Raw genomic sequence first — 15,037 nt, forward strand, 5'->3', positions numbered from 1 at the left:
TTGACTACATCAATATAGTGTATTAATGGAAGAGTTGGAGAGATAGTATGCTGCTGTAGCAATGATATGAAATTTTTGAAAGTACTTTAGTTTCTAAAGTAACAATAAACGAAGAATACCTACATATAGTTTAAAATATTACTCACTGGAATAAATTTGGATTGAAACAATCTTTCTACTATTTAATAAATATTTTTCTCCTTGTCTCCAGTTTTGGTAGCAATGTGTGTTTTTGTAGCAATACGCATTATACACGAATTTAAATACGATCAGTATTTCTAAGCTGTTATGAGTCTTCATTGCTGAGTTTTTTAGCAGCATTAATGTTTCTTCTTTGCTAATTGCTTTCATGAATAAATATAAAAAGTGCTTTTAAATATTACGATAAAGACCGAAATGGTAGACCAGAGGTGATTATCAAGTAATGTCAGCAGTCTATAAATTACGTATGTGTGTGTGTATTTTAATTATGGCAAAGCTCACTAGGGCTATCTGCCTAAGGGGAGGGATGCCTTCGTGGAGGACTTTCTAAGGGAAACTGACTCGTATACACGTTACACATGGGGAAAACCACGAAAACACCCATGCAGCCAGCCCGTTCGCGGGATTCGAACCTCGGACCGAACTACCAGTGTTCAGCGGCTTTACCGCTCGGCCGCTGGTGGGCCCCTATAAATTACGTAAGACAAAGTAAAATGGCAAGAGTGGTTACAAAATGAGGGAGAAATATTTTCATTTTACTCATTTGTTTGTTACTGTTTATTATTCCCAAGTATGGCATCTATCTCTTTCATTTCATTTATCACGAACATACGGTTTGATTTCGAGTCATTGGCCCAGAGCACCTAAAGTGAGACTTTCATATCAAAAACGTTAGCCTTTCAAAACCTCTTTTCATTTTGGAAACAACTTGTAATCTCATGATGTCAAATCTAGGTTGTAAAAGCAATCAGGATCAGTGTGAGTTTAGGGGATTGTTATAGTTTCTCTCGTTTGAATCTCGAGCGGCATTACTTTATCATAACGCTAAAATTATCCCTCTGTAAGGTCTGATTCTGGGATTGTATGTAACGCATCACAGCACCTTTTTGAATTAGTCCCTAATCTTTGAAGCAGAAGCTTTATCTCTTAGGTAGTCAAAACCTGTAACAAAGTCGATTATTGTTTGATATGTAACTGAGAGGTAGTACACATGACCACGACGGCTAGTACTGTGGAACGCCAAGCAAGGAAATGAAACTAAGTTGCCTTTTACTTGACGGTTTCGAGCAGCAAGCAGTTCTATACATAACTACTTGCAACGCTTCGCAATAAAAAATTTTACTTATCAATCATCCTGCGTGTACACTTTTTTTAATAGATTAAAAGTGTTTTATTTTCTTTTATTCAGGAAAAATCTTTTGAACATGGCATAATTACTTGAAAGCTTCAAAAAATGGCAGATAAACGAATAGCAATTTTGGGAAGTGTTCTCTTCTGCCTTTTCGTTATTGTGCTTCTAATCATTCTGTACTATCCAGAAAATTCACGTGAAATAAGTGGTAAGTATTGAAAATTACCCATATGACTTTAAATTTTTTTTTTTTTTTTGTTAAAATTTGTTTGTTTGTAAAATTTGTAAACAGAAGAAAGCTGTTAAACATTCGATTTACAATTGTTTTTTTTTTAATTTTAGGTTAGAATTTTGTGTTTGCTATTTACTATGTACCAAATGTTGTTAAATAATTACTTTTAGTCGAGTTTAAATATTAAAGGATAACTGAATATGATTATATATATATGATTTTTGTTTTGTTTTAGAGCCTACCATTTCTTTCTTTCAAAACATCTGCTTTTAAATTATAAATACATTTTTTAAGGCTCTGCAGTGTTAAGCTACCAAGTCAACTGTTTGAAAAGTAGACCCTAAAGAATTGGCCAATCTATGATAAATAAACATTAACTTTGTCATTAGTTATTAAATGCCACGGCAATATTCACACTAATTACTGACTCCCTACGCAATAAAGCCTTATGCGATAGACTCAAAGCTGCAGTTTATTGATCCTAGCAGACATTATATGATCATTACACATGTTAAGTTTCGGTAAATTCCAATTCCCGCCGAATTAATTTTATCAGAAAGATTTTAAATTGCTATTTCTATTTAATTTTAATTTATGTTCAGTGGCAATTTATAAAAAAAAGCCAAAACGCCGTGCATTTCCTACACTAATATGGATACCGAACAACAGTACTCACCGGAGGTTGGAAACGCACATTTCTTTCTGATTGGTTGTGTCTTGTTTTATTTATATCAATCTTCTCGTAAAGTCGAGAACTAAGAACTTAACTATTGAAAATTACACTAATTTTGCAGATATAGAAGCGCCTTATTACTTAGCAGCGAAGTTCTTTCTGCTTATGTCACCTGTGACCGTTGTGCCATATAATGAACGGTTCCAGCTGTTCTAAACAAATTTTTGGCCTTCCCTAACTTCAACTCAGTAACTATTTAAATTTAATTATAAAAATAAAACACTTATAAGACGCTATTATCTTGTAAATTACAGAAAATAAAAATTAAAAACTGCACTACTCCTTCTGGAAAAAACTTAAAAAGAAATTGAAAATTTATCTAACTTTTACGTAATTAAATCAAGTTGATCTGTTGAATCAGGTCAATCTGTTGAAAAACTTATATCTATATATATCTTAAATATTATTATTTATAAATTATATCACCTGTCTTAAAATATTATAAAAATTATAAAATAGTATAATATAATTTATAGTTTTAAATAATATAATTTATAATTGTAAATCTATGAATTATACTATAATATATAATACTAAAATTTATAAGATAGTCTAATATAATTTATCTATAAATTTTATATTACTATTATATATATATAATCATATCAGTTTAATATAATATCAAGTTTAATATAATATCACTTTAATATAAGATGGTCCGTATAACATATATATACCAAATTTCATCAAAATGCAATAAGTAGAACAGGTTCTAGAGGGATCTGAATAGGGTCAATTTAATTATAACCCCCCTGTATGATTGATCTATAAATTATATTACAGTCTCTTAAATATTATTTATCTATAAATTTGTCTTTCAGCACATATGAGCATTTGTTAGTAAAATTAGTCTTTATTAAAAAATAATTATTAGACTTGGAAACAATAAACACAATTCCTAAGGATTTAAACCTTAATTAAAAATTTTAATAGTGTATTTAATTGAAATAACTTAAAATGCATTAAATTTCTAATGCACACAACTGATAACAAACCATCACAATCTGGTTACACGCGAAAACATCGCGAACGAAAACGTCACAGGAAAACAACGCAAGGCGAAATTCTCGTTGTAAAAAAACATCGTAGGAGAAAAGAAAGCAACGAGAAAACACTGCAGTTCTAAAACATGATCATGAAAAATATCGTGGTAAAAAATAATATAGCTAAAAATATAATCGCATTATATAGCAGACGTGAATTCAGTCTTTAATGTTGTGTGTGTGTATTTAATTATGGCAAAGCTCACTAGGGCTATCTGCCTAAGGGGAGGGATGCCTTCGTGGAGGACTTTCTAAGGGAAACTGACTCGTATACACGTTACATATGGGGAAAACCACGAAAACATCCATGCAGCCAGCGCGTTCGCGGGATTCGAACCTCGGACCGAACTACCAGTGTTCAGCGGCTTTACCGCTCGGCCGCTGGTGGGACCTTTAATGTTGTAAATGGGCTTTGGCATAATGATTTGTGAGTGCAAAAAAAGAATGAGAAATAGCTTTACTTCGATATTTTTGGATTAATTAATTTTTTCCTAAACAGGCAAGAAGAAAATGTAAGCTTTTAAAAACTAAAAAAAATAATCCTACTTAAAACATTAACCAGAATTTTGAATTTGTGTACTTAACTATCAAAAGTCATAATTTAATTATTCTCTTTTGTGAAGCTGCATTGCCAGTTTTTTATGAAAAATAGAATCTAAAAAAATTAGAAACGGAAACGTGAGTAACTGCATGAAATTATCTATATTAAAAGTATTTAACTAATCGAAACAAAACAAGATTCAATTTTTACTAAAATAATATCAGATTAACAAAGTGAAAAAAAGAAAAAGAAAAATAACAAAATAAAATATGAACTTTCAGATTTTCTATTGTGCCCAAACGGGCGCGTTTTTCATTTACAGACACATATATATTTCAAGAGCATTCATGCTAATGCCAATTTGGGCTAAAAATATTTAAAAGCAGCATATCTTTAGAATTTTCGATAGACAATATAGCGCGAGATAAAAACATTTTATTCCCTACAATCCTGCCACTGCTGGCTTAGAAATTGTTGAGTTTTTAATCAAAAATTTGTTAAAGTTTTACAAAATATGAAATAGATAATAAAACAAATTCCAAATTCCTGCCCATGTTTCGGTAGAGGACTATGCTACTCAAAATTTGATTGAACCATTGTTTTTTCATAATGCGAGAAACATACACACATGCATGCAGATTCTTCATTATTTACTTTCTTTAAATATAATACAGAGCGTACTAATATGGTGGCAACAATTTGAAAAGTGATAAATAGCATTTAAGTGATTCTTCGCAAAATGTCGCTTCGAGACAAATAGCCCTTCTGGGCTGACGCTCCTTTGGGTTAATAATTTTGCAGTTTGATAATTAATTAAAAAATTTTAATGTAGATAACCTTATGCAGTTACTTATATTTCCTTTTCTAATTTTTTAGGCTATATTTTTTCGCGTAAAATTACCAGTACAACTTTATAACATTGATTAATTAAATAATGACCTTTATTAGTTAATTATATAAATTTAAAATTCTGTTAACTGCTATACGTACCATTATTTTATAGTAATTTTTAGTTTCTTAATGCATAATTTTCCTTCTTGTTGTTTTAGCAAGAACTTATTAGTTAATTAAAAAATATGAATTATAGAGGTAAAAACATTCCTTATTCCTTCTTGCCCTCAGAAGTCATTACTCAAATATTCAACTTTTAAAGCGTAAGAAATGCATGTCTGCGACGTTACCGTCATGGGATTATTTGTAGGTGCTTTATTTTTTACCATGATATTGTAACGAAATGCACAGCCACGGTAAGACAGCTTTCCCGCAAGGCGGGTTTAGGGTTGCCAGAAAATGGCACGGGAAGGCAAAGTTGCTATATTTGGCTCGAAATCACCCATTTGGAGACAAAATTAGCGATGTGCCTGCCATAGATGAATGTAAAACTTTCTGGAACAAATTATTACCAGTTTGGCTCAGAATGTTCTCGAAGGCAAGCCAAAAGCTATGTAAACCTTGCCTGTACGCGGAGTAGCAGTCTAGCGTAGAGTGTATCGCCAATTGGTGCATCGTTGAGGTTATCGTGTGCATCGCGAGTTGTAGCGTTGGAGAGTCTCGAGAGTACGTTGAGTTCCGAGAACGACCGAATCGAGTCGGGAGCTGTACTCTAGTACTTTACCGGGAAGCTGCCTTCACCGTTATAGTTTGAGAGTTTAAAAGCTGTGTTGCTGTTTGTTTCAGCGTGTTTGTCGTAGTTTTTCGACGACCGTAAACGTGATTTTGGAACTGTCCTGAGTAATAAGAGTTGTCTTTAATTACTCCAAATCCACTAATCCGTAGAAGGCAGTAATATTTTTACGGGGATGTTTTAAAACTGCGATATTTTTTAACCGTTTTATTTTCGAGTACGATGTTTTAGACCTGCTTTTCCCTTTTTCCCTCCTTTCTTTTTTCTCACGGTGCTATATATGACGACGTTTTCGCCTTGCGTAGCTTTCTTCACTACGTTTCGTCCACGATGTTTACGGCGAGCACCTCAGGATCTAAATCTAAAATTCAAGTTCCAAATATCATTTCTAAATTACATTTCATGTTTCTAACCACAAAAGGCCGAACTATCTCAGTATCCTATCGTAAACTCCCCGCAGTCGGATCACGAATCTTTCTCCTGAATGTACCACCCATTATGCTCTAACAGCACGTACTTACAGCACACATTACAGCATAGCTTATGATTTTATTTAAGAATAGCACAACGTATTAAATTGAGAGAAAAACCGAAATTCATCAGACGATATTCTGACTTTTGTTCCCCTACAGGTGAAATAGTTTCTGGCAGTGCGTTGCGTCTCGTTTATGCATAGCCGATCTGATGTTTTTTTAACAGGAGGACGGTTTGGAGGCATCAACCTGTTAAATAACTGCAAGCTTTCTTGCGATTATTTCCAACAAGATGGAGCAATGCATCACATGAAACTTTCAAGTATTTATTCATTTCCGTTTTCGATTGAAAAACTGTTTCTGTCGCAACTTCTTTTCCTTTTTGGATCTAAATCTTTGAAATATTGAAGGAGGGGGATACGAATCTTTTGAATAAAACTCAAGGTAAGAAAGTACACAAGCAATTGCACACATGATACATTCACCTAAAGTGTAAAATCACTTTAGAAATGGCACTCATTAAATTTTTTGTGATAGTTGCAAACACACTCTTAGACAACAACCAAAAAAAAAAAAACCACGACGCACCAAGCAGGAGTTATTTGAATGGGATGAAAATCGGTAGAAGGGATGTACATGTACAGAAAATCAAATGATTAAAGTTTGAGAAAAATTGGATGATTTATTAAAGTGATAGATCTTTACGAAGTGAAAAAGTCAGTAACGCGTTTGTCCACCTCTGGCCCTTATGCAAGCAGTTACCGGATGTCCTCCTGAGGAATATCGTGCCAAATTCTGTCCAACTGGCGCGTTAGATCGTCAACATCGCTAGCTGGTTGGAGGGCCCTGCCCATAATGCTCCAAACGTGCTCAATAGGAGAGAGATCCGGCGACTTAGCTGGCCAAGGTAATGTTCGGCAAGCACTAAGGCAAGCAGTAGAAACATGTGCAGTGTGGGGGCGGGTATTATATTGCTGAAATGTAAGCCCAGAGTGCCGTGGCATGAGGGGCAACACAACGGACCTTAGAACGTTTTCGACGTACCGCTGTCCTGTAAGGTTGCGACGGATGACAACCAAAGGGGTCTTACTATGAAATGGCACTCCAGACCATGACTCCTGGTTGTCGGCTTGTCTGCCGGAAGACAGTCAGGTTGGTATCACACCGCTGTCCGGGGTGTGTCCAGACTCGCCTTCGCTGGACATCTGGGCTCAGTTCAAAGCGGGACTCATCACCGAAGACTAGTCTACTCCAGTCAGTGACATTCCAGTGCGAATGAGCACGACACCACTGCAAACGGGCTTGACGTTGTACAGAGGTCAGTAGTAGTCGGCGCAAGGGACGCCGTGACCTCATCCACCTTTCTGTGAGCCGTCTATGAATGGTTCTTGCAGTCACTGAAGCACTAGTTGCACGTACAATCGATGATGATGATGTATCTGGGGCTGTGAATGCCGCTCTGACGATTGCTCGGTCTTCACGTTCTGTCGTTTCTCTAGGTCTACCGCTTCCTTCTTGACTCTGCATGCGTCCATGGTTCACCCATTCCTGCCAACGTCGTCTAATAGTGGCATCGCTCCTGCTCAAATATTCGATATTCGTTCTATGTATCGTTCGCGCACCTGTATGTGAGACATAGTTACTTTCTTTCCACCGACAGCGAGGCAGCCGGTCCACTGGGTAGTTAGTATATCGGCCAGGTAGCCCCGCTGACGGAAATAACTTGAACAAAAGACACACTTATAAATACATATTGTGCTCAAGACGACTGCTGGGGCAGTGCAAACAAATGCTGGACGAAGACGATAGCGCATGATGGAAGAAGGGTGCATTGCGGGCGTGAAGAACAATTCCAGTTACATATTTACAGAGTAATGGATAGGTGGTTACAAATACTAAAAGTAATAAGAAGTAAAATACTAGAAAGTAAAACAATGCATAAAATAAAAAAAAAAGGAAAACAGTGGAAACAATACATAAAATAAGGCAAAATACATAGTTCAAGGTTCATAATTCAAGGTTTACAGTTCAAGAAGATAAATATATACAGGGAATAAGAAAAGCCGAATAAGCTAACTTAAGATAAAATTAGTTCGCTACAGGTACAGAGCATACAGGGGCTGTGCTGGTGACGAGGATGGTGGCTGAGAATTACTCCAGCCTGTCTGAGATTATGCGTGCAATGTTTATGCAATCGCATATGCGTTTCAATGCATTGCGATTTTTTGAAGTAGCTTCGGCCCATGCATGGATGTGGTTTGCTACTGGTTGCCTAAGATGATATTTAGCGGTCTCTCTGCAAGCGAACAGATAGTGGTCCGGATCTCCTACCATCCCGCATGAGCAATGCTCGTTTTCGCGTCGTCTGAAGCGATGCAGGTAAGTCATGAAGGGACCATGTCCTGTTAGATACTGAGTGAAGTGAGACGAGCCAGATTTTAGAAGCCGGCAGACTTTTGGAAAAAATCTGTAAACTCTTCTGCCGGTGGTTTCTGTCTCCCACAGATGTTGCCAACGTTTGAGTAATTCTCTCTCGAGCTCAGCTTTTAAGAACGAACCCGGAAGAGGCACGTCAAGTGTGCGAACGTGGGGGTCAGTTGCTGCTCTTTTGGCTATTGCATCTGCAATTTCATTACCCAGTATTCCAGTGTGGGCAGGTACCCACTGGAGTTCAGGCCTATAGTATTTAGGTGTTCTTAGTAAGAGTTTTTGTATGGCCCTGACGAGTGGATTTTTACTACATTTGCCTTGGATTGCCTGGAGGCTAGAGGCTGAGTCTGAATATATACTGGAATAGTTATTTTCCAGTGCGTAGACAAGTGCAGCTTTTAATGCAATCAGTTCAGCCTGAAAAACTGAGTTGTGGTGCTTAAGCTTTCTTTCCCAGGTCTTTAAGATCTGGTTCCCAAGTAGAACACAGTATCCGCTACCGGTGCCACATTCTCCTTTGGAACCATCGGTGTAGATTGCAGTGGCGTTGAACCACGTTGGTGACCTGCAGTTTATCGAGATATTGAATTCGGCCGGGTGGCAAGGTGGCTCGGGAATGCTTTGCTCATAGTCAGTATAAACATAAGTCCTATCCCATAAACTTATTGTCTCTTTGAGTCGGAGCACTCGCACTATTGCACTCTCGCGCTGAGCTAAGAGATGCAGAGGCGGTAGTCCTGAAATCACGTTTAGAGCATTAGTGGGCGAGGTTTTATATCCTCGGGTAATGCTCAGGAGGAATGGTCTTTGTGCTGAGCGTAGCAGATTCTCCATTTTAGTAGTGATCGTTATGCTCCACATGGAGGCTCCATGTAGTGCAATACGTTCAGCAACTACAGAGTACCACGTCTTAAGCATCCTCGAAGAAACTCCCCATGTTGGTGCTGCTGTTCTGAGCATGGAATGAAATATCCTGTGAAGTCGTGCCTTGACCTCCTTTAAATGTGGCATCCAAGTCAATGTGTCGTCAATTATAACTTCAAGGTACCTCAAGTTTCTGACTATTTTAATATTTTTCCCATGAAGGTTGATGCACGGGGTTCTTCGAGGGCGCTTACCTGGACAGATAAGCATACCTTGGGTTTTTGAGTTGGCAATAGTTAACTTATGGTCATTGGCCCATTTGGCCATCTTGTCCATTGCTTGTTGTGCCTTAGTCTCATATGCGTTGCGGCTGTGCCCTTTGGTTACCAGCAAAAAGTCATCGGCATAAGCCAGCATTTCCGTGTGAGGATCTGTGTTAAAGAGGGTCAGCGCTGTGTCCGCTACAAGATTCCAGAGCAGTGGACCCAGACAGGATCCTTGAGGACAGCCTCTATTGATGGAACGTGAGTGTACTCCTGCGTCCGTAGTGGCTTGTAAGCGGCGATCACTTAGGTAGCTGTAAATAAGGTCAAAGAGAATCTTAGGGCTACCCATGTCCTGTAATCTCTTCAGTACATCGGGCCACTACAACGAGTCGAAAGCGCCCTGTATATCCACAGAGATAATGAGACTATGTTGGTTATTTATTCTGTTATTTGCTATTAATTTTCGTAGGTGCTGCAGCGCGTGATCCACCGATCTGCCAGGAATGAAGCCGTATTGTTTGTCATTTATGCTTTGTCCAGACAGGATATAGTGTTTAAGTCTTTGAAGGACTACTCTTTCTAATACTTTACCCAAGGCAGGAAGAAGGCAAATAGGCCGGTAAGACGTTGGTACATTAGGGTCTTTTTTCGCTTTGAGGAAGAGCACCACCTCACCAAGTTTCGTGCCGGCTGGGAAATATCTGTTGCGCCAACATGCAGTGATGTAGGCATGCAGTAACTCCGGATGCATACTGTTAATGGCTTGCAGAATGCCATTATCTATCCCATCAGGACCTGGTGCTTTATTGGTGTTTAACGCTTTAACAATGTCGCTTATTTCTTTGGCGTTAGGCAGTGGTTCAAAATCTGTTTTCTTGGTATTGTAATATTGCTCAACGCTGGCTCTGATATTTCTTTGTGCGGGATTATCTGTGTCTGCGTTATCAGGTCTAAAGATATTGTCCAGAATGTGCGCAACTACTTCTGTGCTAGTTGCTGCTCCGTGGCTTATTGTGGCAGTAAGATTAGTAGGTGTAAACATCTTGTCATGTGCAATACGGAAGACAGTTCCGAACTTATTCGCAGTGTTGGTACAGTACTCTTTCCAGGATGAAAACTTCGCTTTTGCAATCTGTCTTTTGTAAGCAGCTCTGTGCTTTCGAAAAATTAGCGAGTGTGTCTCTCTTTCTAAGGGATCCTTGCATGCTTGCATTTTGCGCCTTAGGGCACGGACTTTGCTGCGTTCAGCAGTCAGCGTGGTGCTCCACCAAGGAGTGCATTTCGGGGCTGCGTAATGTTTCCTTTTCAAGACTTTTTCGCACACTGAGAGCAGTGTTTGCATAAGATCTTCATGCATGGCGTCGATGTCTTTACTACTGTTGCAATTGTTACATTGTGCCACGAGACTTTCAATATGGGTTGAAAGTGCATCTTTAAATTTGTTCAGGTTTATATACTTCGTTTTCCATCTGTTCTTTGTTATAAATTGGTGCTCCGAATCTATTCTGAACTCAATGTAGCGATGGTCACTGAACGAGGGAGTTTCGCTAACCTTCCAATTGTGAATATTATTAAGAATACCAGTGGTGGCTAAAGTGATATCAGGCCACCCCTGAGCCCTGGTAGTCCAGTATGTAGGAGGGCTGTCGGTGGGGTTGACGACTGCAAGGTTATGAGAAGTGATGAAGTCAAGGACAGGGCAAGCACGCCTGTTTTCCTCTGGCGCACCCCATAGAGGGCTAGCAGCGTTAAAGTCCCCAGCGATTATCTTATTCCTAGTCGGAATCATCATGACATGTTCCAGCTCCTGGAGTGCAGTGACAATGTCGTGCGAAGGAGGAAAATACGCGCTGGTGATGGCAATTTGACCATAAGGCCCTTCCAGTTGTACAGTAACTGTGTAATCTCCTTTATGCATTAGAAGGGGCGTGAGTGGACCATTGTAGGCGATGGCTGCTTGATTGCCTACTGAATGGTAAGTTTTGAAGTTGCTGAATCCTGTGATCCTGTTGTTAATGGAATGAAACTCTTGTAGTGCGGCTAGATCTACATTGTTTTCTAGAATAACCTGGGCTGCATGGACAGTTGCGGCTTGGTTGCGTTGCAAGTTGCTTTGAAGAATTGCAAAACCATGTACTGTACTTGGATATGCAATAGCCCGCAAATTCAGCGTGAGCGAGAAAAAACTGCTTGGTTCATTAATTACCTCTATCCGCAATACTTTTGCAGAACAAGAAGTGTACTGTGCAAGTCTGCAAGGAAAAATTCAGCTGCTGCAACAGCAACTCAGCGTGAATGATAATCGTTCTTTAACAGTTCCGGCCATACCAGAAGACCTTCCAGAACAGACGGAAACAGAAGAAACCCCATTTACCGAAGTCAAAAAGAGAAAAAGAAAAGCACGAACTGCGCAACTTAACAAACAGTTATCAGACCACGTCCTCCTATTAAAAGCAAAAGAAACAGATAGAACTCCAGAACAAGTCAGAACACAACTGACTACTGAACTTAGTGCCAGGGAACTGGGCATTACTGTTGAAGAATTGCGGCCCACACGCTCTAACGAACTTTTAATTAGGTGCAGCCACAGACAAAATATAGAAACACTCAGGAAAGCGATTGAGGAAAAGCCCTCACTCTCAGCAGCAGTCACGCTCAGAGAGCCCTCTTTCAGAAAGTCCACAATAATCGTCTTTGGTACCCCCACATCCGCAACAGCAGACGACATACGTGAAGCTTTTGCGAGCCTGGTGCCCTCAGCAAGTGAAGAACAAATACATCCAAGAAATCCCATTCGCACAACTATCGGCCACACCTGGATCGTCGACCTACAGCAGAATCTGTACGAGGATATTAAGGACCTTAGAAGAATTCTTATAGGATTCAGCTCTTGTGCTTTCAGAAAATACTTTCAAGTTGCAAGGTGTTTTAATTGTCAGCGGCTAGGACACTTGAGTCATTCTTGTAAAGCAGCGTTGGCCTGTGTAAACTGTGGACAAGCTCATAGCCAGGATAACTGCAAAGCAAAGACTCCACACTGCGTCAATTGCGCAACTCACAATAAATCCAAAGGCACTAGCTTCGACACCACACACCCGTCTAGTGCAAGACAATGTCAAGCCTACAAGGCAGAACTGTTCAGAATGAAATCAACGGCGCAGTGGTAGCTGAACAGCAGACATAGTTACTGTCTACCAGAGTACACGAAATAAAGTTCGTGAAGAATTTATGATTTGGAATCGTAATTTCTCTTCTTAAATATCCTGCCAGTTCCGCAGATCAGATGCGCTGTAGCGACAATCGTTCATTCATTGGCATCCAAAATGTAAAATTTTTCATTTTTCATCGAAATCGGTATGCATATCAATTTGTGTCCAATTTGCTTTATATCTTCTCGGTGCGTCTTTTTTTTTTTTTTTTTTTTTTTGTTTTTTGTCTAAGAGTGTATTATATATATGAAAACACGCTAATCGGGATTTGTTTGAAACAGCAAATTAATCATTTTTTCACAACATTACAATATTTTGTTGGTTATGTTCAGAGGAAATTAAAAATCCTGCAATAAAGATCATTTACTTGATAATTAATTTACTGGATCAAATGAAATATCTTGCAGTACTTTTAACTCACAAAAATAGGGAAATATCCTTTAATAACTTTAAACCAAAGCAAATTATTTGACAAAAAATTTGAATAAATTTTCATGGAGTGCAGCAGGTACGCATTAGATATCTTAGGTGCATCTCTTTATTATCATTTTTATTTGTAACTTTTGGGTTCTTCATGGACACTTTTGTCAGCTTCGGGAGAAAAAATAATATCGCGCGTTTTAACGCTTTTGTTACAACATCGCGCTTTAAAATGTGTTTTATACAAAAATATGAAGTAGGAAACTAAATAGAGGAATTTAAATTTTATAATTAACCAGGGCATAAAATTCCACTTTAACTTGAGAAATAATATTTTTTTCATAGAAATTTTATGGGTTACCTATAGAAAATACTATCTTTATCATACAATTATTTATTGAATCTGCACCTGACCCACGTAAGCTGGTGGAAATTTTTGTCAAGGGCTGCGAGTGATTTTATTAGTTGCTTTTATCTGGATAATAATATATTTTTGGTTTTTCATCCAAGTTTGTATTTTGTTTTGTTTATTTAATTTTGCCTTCATCCAAGAACAGAAGTAAGTAGTAAGAAAACGTCTTACTTACCTTTTCTGCACGATATCCACAGCACACTTGGAATTCTTTCGCCATTTTATCACACGGGAAATTTCATTTACAACTATTTACAATTCGTTTGCTTAGACCAGAACATACATATATTTTCTGTGGTTGTCATTACATCTTATTCAAAAAATCCACAAGGTGGAAGAAAAAACATTTATTTACATAAATAATTTAAATTGAAAAAGCTTCGCCCTCTCGCGGCCAACAACGTGAGAACCTGTCCCCATGTAAGTAGGTGGAAATTTTTGACAAGGGCTGTGAGTAATTTTATCAGTTGCCTGTATTTGGATAATAATATATTTGCTCAGTTGCCTCTATTCATACTAAAAAGTACGAACATGAGCTTAAAAGTATTTTGATTTGTTTTAAATATTGTTACAGAATGTCCAGGCGCGGTAAGATAGCTTCCTCGCAAAGCAGGTTTAAGGTTGCCAGAAATGCCAAGGGAAGACAGGGTTGCCACATTTGGAGAGAAACCGCCCATTTGGCGACAGAAATTGGCGATATGCCATAGACGGGTCGAGAACCTTCTGGAACGAATTCTTACTCGTTTAGCCCAGAATGTTTTCGAACACAAGCCAAAGCTATATGAACTCTGCTGGTACGCGGAGAGTCAGTCAGTGTCTTGTCTAGCGAGCTGTTGGTCAGTCAGTGCTCAGTGCCTAGTTGAGTCAGCTAAGAGTCAGTGAGCGAGTGTCTCGTAGTCCAGTGCCGAACTGGTCATCGAGTGCATCGAGAGAGTCTTTTAGTCTATCGCGAGTTAGTGCATCGTCGAGTTTCGTCTTAGAGTGTGCTGAGCTCCGAGAACGACCGAACCGAGTTGGGAGCTGTACTCTAGTGTATCGTCGAGCGCATCGCGAGTTGTAGCGTAGAGAGTCTGGAGAGTACGTAGAGTTCTGAGAACGACCGATCAGAATCGGGAGCTGTAGTCTGGTGCCTTGCCGTGAAGCTGTCTTCACCGTTATAGATTGATAGTTTGAAGGCTGTGTCCTTGATTGTTTCCGCGTGTTTACAGTAGTTCTTCGGTGACTGTAAAAGGGTTTTTTGAAGCTGTCTTGAATAATAATGGCCAACAAAGTGTGTTTTGATACTTCACCAAGTGTCGTCGTTATTTTCCCCAAATCTACGAACCTTTAACGTGAAGAGAAAAAGTAACAATATATTACAATAATTATCTATTAATTACCAATCTAAATCATATTTGTCTTTTTTTATTTTATTTATTTACTATTTAAAATATTTACAAATTATTTAAGATAATTTT

General features: G+C 38.4%; 1 protein-coding gene across 3 annotated transcripts in view; it reads left to right on the forward strand.

Moving 5' to 3' along the window:
• LOC118180456 (uncharacterized) overlaps positions 1–15,037 on the forward strand; it is a 33,228-nt gene that overhangs the window by 14,735 nt on the left and 3,456 nt on the right. For all 3 annotated transcript variants that reach the window (XM_085811444.1, XM_085811445.1, XM_085811443.1), the window contains exon 2: positions 1,391–1,541. In XM_085811444.1, coding sequence (XP_085667570.1) covers positions 1,436–1,541 — 106 coding nt within the window. In that variant the 5' untranslated portion in view covers positions 1,391–1,435. The remainder of the gene's footprint in view (positions 1–1,390; positions 1,542–15,037) is intronic.

Source organism: Stegodyphus dumicola, chromosome 2, assembly GCF_044657685.1.
Source record: "Stegodyphus dumicola isolate Sdum_Otavi_A_Nest chromosome 2, ASM4465768v1".
Lineage (NCBI taxonomy): Eukaryota > Metazoa > Arthropoda > Arachnida > Araneae > Eresidae > Stegodyphus > Stegodyphus dumicola.